The sequence below is a fragment of the Carassius auratus genome, unplaced genomic scaffold (genome assembly GCF_003368295.1).
Source record: "Carassius auratus strain Wakin unplaced genomic scaffold, ASM336829v1 scaf_tig00004377, whole genome shotgun sequence".
In the NCBI taxonomy this organism is placed as follows: Eukaryota; Metazoa; Chordata; class Actinopteri; order Cypriniformes; family Cyprinidae; genus Carassius; species Carassius auratus.
The window spans coordinates 18332-28772 of record NW_020523593.1 but is presented as its reverse complement, the minus strand read 5'-3'; the positions used below and the strand labels follow the sequence as shown (position 1 = coordinate 28772).

Here is a 10441-nt window from a genome sequence, read left to right as displayed (position 1 = left end):
CCTGACACAAGATTCAAGCCAAGACAAAACAACCCACGAGGGAGCTAGTCAAGATCATGAGCTCACTAAGCTATGCCTTCACAACCCAGCCTGAAACTGAGCGACAAGCACATCACCCACCTTCAAGAGGAGCTGACACGTGCTCAACGTCGCATAGACAAGCTGGAAGTGAAAGTTCAAAATCACTCAAAGCACCCAGCGAGAGGGAGCAGGATACAACAGAACAAGTTATGAAGCTCCTAGCAGCCCTGGCTGCAGCTCAGCTCGACCAGCAACATGCAACGGCTGCTCAGAAAGACCTGGTAAACAAACTCCAGTATGCCCGAAACAGCTACTAGAGAAAGCCAAGCTAGACATCAGAAAACAAGAACTCTGAAATCAGTGCTTTGAAAGACCACCTTGAAAGGTACATAACTGAAATGGACAATCTGACCCAACAACTAGATGATATCAACGATGAGCTCTACAGGTCAGAAAAGAACTCCAAAATGCTTACAAGCACAAACTAGAGCCAAGGAAAGAGAAACCTCTCTTAGCCTCATCACTTGCTGAGCAGAGCAGAGTCCCACGTCCAAGAACTGGCATATGACGAAAGGAGCGAAGGGCCACAACCCAAAACCTCACCTGCCTTCGCCACACAACCCTTTCCTGCCAACGAAAGAAAACCTCCCGTCCAAGGCCTTGAAGCTGCACACGGGATGACCATCAAAGACCTCAACAAGCTGTCTAAAAACATCAGCAGGTTCAACCCAAACTCCACAGAGAGCCCCGACATCCAAGCTATCTGCGAGATATCGAATTTCACCTTGAAGTGAGACCTCATGTGACTGACAGAGACTGGTTATACCTCCTTAGAGCCACGTCCAGTCCCCGAGGTACGAAACTTTCTAGATCGACAGCCCAGTCAAACCAAGTCAAACTACCAGCGACTTCGTGAGGTCCTGATTAAAGAGTTTACAGACCCAGAGTCTGAACATGGACTGTTAACTGCCTTGGAAACCAAACAAGGTCGTCAAGAGACTCCACAAGCTTACTACAACCGACTCCGACAATCCTACTTTGGTGCACACAACAACTCTGACCTTGAAGAGGATGTGAACTTCAAAACCCTCTTCCTAAAGAATCTGCACCCTGGAGTCAGTCACCATCTAGGTGTCATGGCCTGTCCGAACTCCATGACCAATCCAACAGTTGCGTGACCTAACACAGAAGGCCTATAACAAGCAGAAGTTGGCCTCAAAGAAAGGTAACAAAACATCCACACTCTTGAACTCTGTCAACAAAGACTCAAGCCTTGCACTGGACGACACCCAGTGGCATCACAACACCAGAATCTTCCATCAAGAGCACAGAGAACGTGACGCCCATATCCAACGACCGCTTTCAGCCCAACTGCTGGAAAAATCCATGGGACCAGCCACGCTTCTCAAGAAACCAAATGGATAACATCTGGAAACCTAACCAGAGATCCAAAGGTAATCACCTGACTCATCCAAGAGCAACTCGTGTGGGGTAAGCGACAACAAAACCCACCTCAGCACCACTCAGACCATGCACAGTGCTGAGTATGCACAAGAACATAACCGCTTATCATTAGAAGACACGGAACAAGTCATGGAACAACTAAGAGAGTTCTTTCAAGACAATTTACATGCATATGACCACAAAGTTGAGTCATGCTCGCTGTGACCAGCGACAGAACGGAAGGCCGGTGATCACCTGGTGCACCACATCAGAGATGACAAGCACCTGTTCAACAACAACCCAGAATGAACAAGTCTTTCACGGCCAACTGTTGATGAAAATCTGAGGTACTAAAGGACATCACCTCAGTCACTAACAAACTGTCAAATGAACTCCAACTCCAAGTTCCAAATTCCCTGTCTGTGCAACAGCAACCACCAGAGCACAGAAGGTCAGAAAGTCTGCTACAGCCAGAAGGCATCACAAGAAGAATGCAACATAGGAGACAAGTTTTGCAACTCAGCTTCACACAGCCATGCCAAACTGCCTCCGACTGTCTGCTAAAGAACTTCCTGCCTTGCTGGACTGACCCCTCATTAGACCATGGACACGCCCTCATCCAAGCCAAGGATGCTGAGAGCCAGTCTTAAGTGACATGCTAGAAAAAGGGGGAGACAACACAGACTTGAACAGATCTGACCACACATGCACTACACCAGTAATACACAACATTACCTACACCCAGAGGTAAACACATCTACTGATAACACAGTCAACAAACATATTCTTCCCACAGGTAGAATATCCAACTTTTAGTGTAACAAAGTTACACATACCCACCATGAAGAAACGTGCAGCCATCCTCACAATAGGTAGAACACCTGACACTAAGTTAAGGTTCATGACACACTAGCTGCACCTGACATCCTAGCTCAATAGTAGTTGTAACCCATGCTAGGAAAACCCACAGCAGCCTTGTTTTGTTTTGTTCTTCTTCTACCTATCCTTCTCCTTCCCCTCTTTCCTGAGTAGGTGAAATGCCTAGACACCCTGCGAGGGTCGAAGGTCTGATATTAGGATTGACTCGCAACACCTAATATCCGCCAGCCACTCTAAACTGAATGGAAGCCAGAGAGCTCCATGCATGATAGGTCAATTCATTGAATTGAAATGAAATTACTAGAAAACTAATGGTAAACATGTAAAGTAAGACAACCTAGAAGAACCAAACAAAGTTAACCACAAATTTGATTGATGAATCAAAATAAAAACAATTTCCAAGACGATCTAAACTATCCTCAATGTGCTAAACTACATTGACTAATTGAACTTAACCACGTGTACCTAAATAACCTGATGCCTGCACCAGTACAGTAACTGTCATGGAGGTGTTGTCTTGCTGTTTGCTGTGTTTGTCTGCTTCTTCTGCCTTTGTTTCTCCAGCGATCGACGATGTCTTCACCTAAACACCTCGCCGATCGAAAGGGGGATATATGTAGCAGAAATGAGTCAAATCAGACAAATCAAAGAGTCTATCAGAGCTGTGTGCACTGAAACATGAGCTGAATTCCTCAGGAAGTCATAAATCAGTTCTAGTGCCACAGGAACCAGGCAAGATAACCAACCAACCAACTTGTTCACACAACAGCTTTCAACATTAACACCAATAGAACAATTATTAACAATTTTAATTTGAAGAAGAGATTGTCAAATTTATTGTTCGTGATTGAAATGCAACGCTGGACATCACATGTAAACCCAGGAGATCAAGTTAAATACTTGCATTGACTTCCCCCCCCAGCCAGTGAAACCAGACTGAAATTCCTAAGGGGGAAGGGCTTTGAACCTTTGTCTTCACAGAAAAGTCCTTTGCCAGAGAATGGCAAAGAAACTGCTTTTTATACATTATATATGGACCAGAATGAACTCAAAAAAGACTTATGAATGAATCATTCCATTGCTTAACTCCATATTCGTTTACGTGTAACCCACACATTTGACTATCATGTATAATCACTTATTGTGTATGTCTTTTGATAACTATAGGATACCTAGTCATGTCTAGTATTCAAATAATCGCATTTTCTTGCTTGATATTGTCCTGACAATCATTTATTTGTAAAATATATCATAATCATATTATAGGAATCATGTCCAAAATTAGACCCTGTGAGGCAAGAACCACATGCTTGGTAAGATTAACAATGATTTATGATACCCCAGACCCCAGGACCATATCTGATTGGTCAAGGCAACATTTGAGGGGTGGCCAACAAGGAAGTTTAAAAACTTTGGACACGATTAAATCTTGCTTTTAGTTCTAGTCTGCCTGCTGCTATTAGCCATGTCTTTTTTTTTAGTTCCAGCCTTGCTCGTGCTATCAGTCATGCCTGCTCTTAGCTTGTAGCTTTGCTACCTAGCTGTAGCTTGTAGCATCTAGCCATGTGGTTAGTCATCATGGTTCTTCGAGCGCGGTTCCAGAGTGCCTGCCTGCTGCTACTTATGCCACAATGAGAAGGAACACAACCTAGTCTCGTCAAACTTTATTTCTTTTCTTTTCCGTTTGAGAGTTTCTTGTTCTGAGTTAAGTTTTGTAACGTCGACCTCGTCTGCGCGTTTGAACTCCGACCAGCCACACAACTCCAGCTTCAGCCAACGCCCAAGCACGGGCTCCCCAAGACGTCACTTCAGCCAACTGAACTTCTAGCCAATCAGCGACACCGGGATACCCCTTTCAACGGGAGTCCCTTTCACAGGAAACTAAGGCAACGTATCCCCAGATATTTGTTGTGCTGGTGTATCTAATATAATTTTAGTCACATTGAGGAACTCAATGCAAGGGCTAATTACGTGATTGATGGTTGTTCATGTCTATGCAGTTTAACGTATTGCTGTAAACTTGGGATTCCATATTTCCATTCTCTTAAACTCATCTTTCCCTAACTTTCGATATTCCTGCAACTTGTGTGAATGTGTGTGTGCGTGCGTTTATGTGTTAGATTAGTTTATATGTCTTAGATTTATCTAATAAAGCCTTATTCATATTGAAAAGAGAAGTATCTTGTGTTTTGTGCTTACAAGTTAATGTCTTAAGCTGCCGATCTTGTTACTGTGCTAATTGATAGTGTTTCACTATAGTTTGGATATTAGTATCCAGCGCAGATTTGATGTTAAACGGCTCGTTCACTGAACCGCAGGCGCGTCTCCGTGAACAGCCGTGAAACAGTGATTCTGTTCAAATTCCCTTTAAAATCTTAAATGATTCCCTTTGAGCTAAATTGACCTGTTTCCCTTACATAATACTCAATGGTAGAAAGGAGTTGAGAGACATCCGCTTGATCCGCGCCAGGCGAAGTATTCTGTAAGGAGGATTTAGGCCGTGTAGATTCCATAAGCGGGTCTTTATTAAATGGTCTGCTGAAAAAATCCAAATGGTAATCACAACTCGTAGTCAGGTCACAGGCTTTGGTCAAAATACAGGCAAAACCGTCCAATGGCAAACAAATCCAAAAACGTGAGTCAAAAAGGCAAAAGCAATGGTCGTAACAATAATCAGCAAAGGAGACATGAAAAACGCTTAGTAAGGCAGTGAACTGGCAATACTTCGCAATGTGGCATAGCAAACACATGGCTTAAATACAGGGTGACAGGAAATGACAAGACAGGAACTGATGTGGCAGGAACAGGAAGTGGCAGAGTTCAGAATTCAGGTGAAGGCTCTCTCTGGTGGACGGGAGCCTGATCAAACGTTATACCATCTGTTTAGCTGTGCATTTATTGAATGAAGACTGTGCAATTTCCTAACTGATTGCACTATATAGACCCCTTTTGCGCGGAAGTCACAGGTACGTCACGGCGCTAGCTGGAGGCAAAACAAACGGAAAACTGGAGGCGGCTAATACAAACCAACACAGGGTCGGCTACTCAAGGAGCTTAAAATGTTGTCTTGTTGTGTTGTTGGTTGCCAGAATCGACGGAGAACATTTTATATACATTGTTGTGATTAATTGTGATCGGAATTTAAGAACATGGTAAGAAAGAATAAATACAGAAAGTTTATAATTAATTTGCAGTCTTCAGAATTTGTATTTCTAGAAAATATTTAGATCTTAATAATAATTTTACTGTAATGTCACTCTTTATTTAATCTAAGGATTTATACGCCCTCAGTTTTCTTTACTATACACGCTCGGTTTCTCTATCAGGTAAGTGTAGATGTCAGGCCACTCAATCGGAGGTAATCCTGTCAGATCGTCCATCCAATGAGTGATTGTGTACGGGTCGATCAATCTGATTCCGTCTGTTAAAGTTAACTTTTTCAAATAATTATTGCGGTCCCGGACAGTGAGTGACCTTAAATATTCAGATAAAGCAGATTATTCAGATTTTCTCCAGCCATTATTAAAAAAACAAGCGAAGAAAACTCGCTAGCTTCCGTTTGTTCAAGTGTTGAGGGGAATCTTTCTGCCTCCAGCTAAGCCCCGCCCACACAAATACGTCACCTTGTTTACCAACTGTAAAAGGGTCTATTTTCACTGTTTTTTTATTTTTATTTTTATTTTATGTACAATCATTTTCTAACTGCTTTAAATTCATTTTAAATAACAAAAATGTTTAATAATTTTTAAAAGTTTTACAATTGCTTGTTTTATTCTTGTTATTATCTTTTTTTCATTATTATTTTACTTTCTTTTATGTAAAGCACTTTGAATTACCATTGTGTAAGAAATGTGCTATATAAATTTACTTGCCTTACCTTGCCTTACAAATGCGCATGAAAGCATTCAAGGCAAGCATGCTGAACTTTTAGATTAAAATTTACTAAATATTTTTAGATTTATGTGCAATGACTATAAAACATGCAAATATTAATAAAAGTTACTCTTCTCATGCAGTTAATTAATTACATGAATTAAATATGTACATTTTACTTAGAAAATTGTTGTTCTCCTTGATTTTTAATATTACAAGGATATATGATGATTAATTTAATATATTTTACAGCACCAAAAAAAAATAAAAAAAAATAAATAAATAAATTCTACTGATGGAGGGCAATCAGAAGACAGATGCCCATAAGGATCATTCTGAAGTTCAGTACAAATAAAAAGGAATGAAAGAAAAAACTGAAACAAGACAAAACATTAACACTCTTTGTTTAAATCTTTCTTTAACATTCCACTTTTCAAGTTTTTCATTTTAGCAAATAGAAATGTATGAAATTCTAGATTCCTGAAAATGTCAGGACAAAAAATCTACGGACTATGCAACAGCTATAATGGCCTCTATTCTAACTTGCACAGTCAGGAATTGACTAACAATAGAGGCTGTGTAGTCTTTAGTCTTGGACTAGTATAAAGGTAGGGGTGACAGCAGTCAGTCAACAAGCAGAATCAGCTTCAGCTTCTCATTTGTGGAACTACTGAGGACCAACCACCGCAACAATGAGGGTAAATTACATATAATTAAGCTTCTATTTTATACATTTTCACTTAAATTACCATATTGTGGTGTTTACTACAGCTAAGAGATTAACTTTTGAATTTTCAGGTTACCTTTTATGAGGAAAGAAATTTCCAGGGACGCTCTTATGACTGTACCGGAGACTGTGCCGATTTCTCCTCCTACATGAGCCGCTGTCACTCTTGCAGAGTGCACAGTGGATGCTGGATGATGTATGATCAGCCTCACTATATGGGAAATCAGTATTTCTTTAGGAGGGGTGAATATGCTGATTACATGTCTATGTTTGGAATGAGCAACTGCATCAAGTCCTGCCGTATGATCCCTATGGTAAGCTCTATGAACCTGCTGACATATTTATTAATTGACAATAGAAAAAGGTCTTAAATTTATTCGTAACCATTTGCTTAAAAATCTTTCAACTTGAAAAGAAACAGATATTTTCAGAATGATGATCTGTGAGAGACAGACCTAGAGTGCTGCTGAAGATATGGTTACATGTGATAATTCTTCTTCTTAATTAATTTATAAATAACTGAATTGTCTTCCACTACAGTACAGGGGATCCTACAGAATGAGGATCTATGAGAAGGAGAACTTCATGGGTCAGATGTACGAGATGATGGATGATTGTGACAGTATCATGGACCGTTATCGCATGTCTCACTGCCAGTCCTGTCATGTGATGGAAGGCCACTGGCTCTTCTATGAGCAGCCCCACTACAAAGGCAGAATGTGGTACTTCGGGCCTGGAGAGTACAGAAACTTCAGTAATATGGGTGGCATGAGATTCATGAGCATGAGGCGCATCATGGACTCCTGGTACTAGTGTTTCAATAAAATATTTTCTCTACAACACTAAACCTTGTGCCTGCAAAATCATTACTTCCACTAATATTTGCATGTCTAAACAAACACTAATGAATTAAACACATTTACTATTAAGCTTGTGAGACCAGAACAGTGGATTATTTTCTCTTTTAAAGCCAAGTTTAAATGAGGATGGGTAAAATGTTTTGAATGAAGAGTTATTTAATGAAAGGTGCTTGAAAATGGTCTTCAACAGTGTAAAACAGTTTTATACTCGCATAAAAAAAAAAAAAAAAAAAAAACAACTTAAAAACCACACAAAAGATTACTAATTCTTGCTATCTAGACAAATCTACTGTATGTATTGTGGCACTGTGAAATGCACAGGGAATTGTCAAAATGTGTAGCCTTACACCACCAGCATTCAATATTATCTCTCTAATCTAATTTCTCACATATATCAGAGAACTGTATTAATCATGCATATCAACATTTATATATACCAGGGTTCCTCAATTAGTTTTCACCGGGGGGCGAATTCTGTCAATGATACCAAGTCAAGTACCACTTCTCCAGAAAAATCTTTAAGGTCCTGCAGATTCTTCAGTTTTCCAGCATCTTTGCATATTTGAACCCTTTCCAGCAGTGACTGTATGATTTTGAGATACATCTTTTCAGACTGAGGACATTTGAGGGACTCAATAACAAATATTTAGACCTAGAGTATTTAAAAAGATTCAAACATTCACTGATGCTCCAGAAGGAAACAAGATGAATTAAGAGCTGGGGGGTGAAAACTTTTGGAATTTGAAGATCAATGTAAATTGTGTACCGGGAAACATACAAGTATCTGCTGTTGCTTACGAAGGGCAGAACTAAATGGAAAACAATTATATTTCAACAAAATAAGAAAAATTTGGCCATCTTCATCGTGTTCAAAAGTTTTCACCCCCCAGCTCTTAATGCATCTTGTTTCCTTCTGGAGCATCAGTGAATGTTTGAATCTTTTTAAATAGTTGTGTTTGAGTCCCTCAAATGTCCTCAGTGTGAAAAGATGCATCTCAAAATCATACAGTCACTACTGGAAAGGGTTCAAATATGCAAAGATGCTGGAAAACTGAAGAATCTGCAGGACCTTAAAGATTTTTCTGAAGAACGCTGCTCAGTTTAACTGTTCAGAACAAACAAGGGACTCATGCACAACCATCACAACAGAAAGACAGTCGAGGATCATCAGGTTACAGAACACAGTACTAAGAACCAAGGGTTCCCAAACTTTTGAGTGGGGTTATTTTAATAATTTCAGCAATTCTTTTGTCTTGTGGACTAAATGTTAATATCTTTTATGTACAATATCTTACTCAGGACAGTACTAAATAAAAAATAACATGCATTTAGTATGATCTCTCTTATTTTTTGAAAATTACTCATATTTTCACAGATTCTGCAAGGGGTGCCCAAACTTTCGATCCCCACTGTATAATCAAATAAAAATAATCAAAATATGGTCCCAAGATAAATATTCGGATTTGTTTTATTCAAACAATCACGGACATTTTTGCATTTAGATACAGAAGAACATTGCCTGTTGAATATTACAAATATATGAACAAAGAAAAAATCTGGATCTCCATGTCTGCCATGCAAATCAACTGTTCCTGCTCATCTCCAGACTGGATCTCTTCTTTCCACTTTCCCTAATTGCAGATTCAATTATTAGATCTGTTAGCATTAATATTTTTATACTTAGATTTTGGGGGGTCAAACTGTAACACTGTGTGTCCATACCGCGACAGCAACACATGACAATAAGCGACACAGAATTCTATGTTAGAAATGCTTTTTATTTTCTGTGACGTGACAGGAACAACATACAAAATATGACAGTGATAATCTTAGATAATTAATAATATGCTTTATTCGGTGTTAAAAGTGTCTAATATGAGTTTAAATATTATTTTGTATGATCTTTTTAGCCATAGTGAAAATAAATTATGCTAAAGCAAACTTAGCTACCTTAAAACTGTGAACTCACTGTGAACCAACATCTATAACAAAGATGGTTACTTATCACTCACTCACTCAAAACTGTTCAGTCCATTCACATTTGAATCATTTATTTTCAGTATGCACTTCTTTACTTAACACTCGCCATGTTTTTGTTGTCACATCGTATATCTACACTGGACACTACAGAGCATTGCAAATCATTTGAACATTATGTCAGTCAGAACATCATAAATAGAGTGAGTCAGCAGTTTTCTGTTGAGGATTTGTCATGCCGTGCTGCGCCACATCGAGTGTAGACAGCATCACTGATTATAATAAGTTCTGTTGTATTAAAAATTTTAATGCCACTTTATTTTAAATTAGCGCAGGCCAAACATTTTTCTCTCATGGGCCGCTTATTGAGGAACACTGATGTATACCATTATTCCCCCACTTGCCATTTCTGCCAATTTTCAGGCGCTGATATTACGAGTGATATTATGCAGTGATATTAGCTAAGCTAAAAGTGCCACGACCAGACCTGGAGATCAGCTGAATGGATCAGAAAACGGTAAAACTCAACTGTTTAATTATTTGGAAAATGAGCCTATTTTCAAAAAAATTAGAGTGTTCCTTTAAAGGGACAGTAAGTAGGAATTACTCCCATCTAGTGGTGAAATTGTATTTTGCATTTAAACTAATTTTGCTCTCCAGC

General features: G+C 39.2%; 1 protein-coding gene across 1 annotated transcript; it reads left to right on the top strand.

Annotated features, from left to right (window-relative positions):
• Window positions 1-6827: 6827 nt before the first annotated feature.
• Window positions 6828-7790, top strand: LOC113070460 (gamma-crystallin M2-like). The gene is made up of 3 exons (XM_026243745.1): window positions 6828-6914; window positions 7015-7257; window positions 7484-7790. The coding sequence occupies exons 1-3, from the start codon at window positions 6909-6911 to the stop codon at window positions 7754-7756; spliced, it is 522 nt and encodes a 173-aa protein (XP_026099530.1). The 5' UTR covers window positions 6828-6908; the 3' UTR covers window positions 7757-7790.
• The last annotated feature ends 2651 nt before the right edge of the window (window positions 7791-10441 follow it).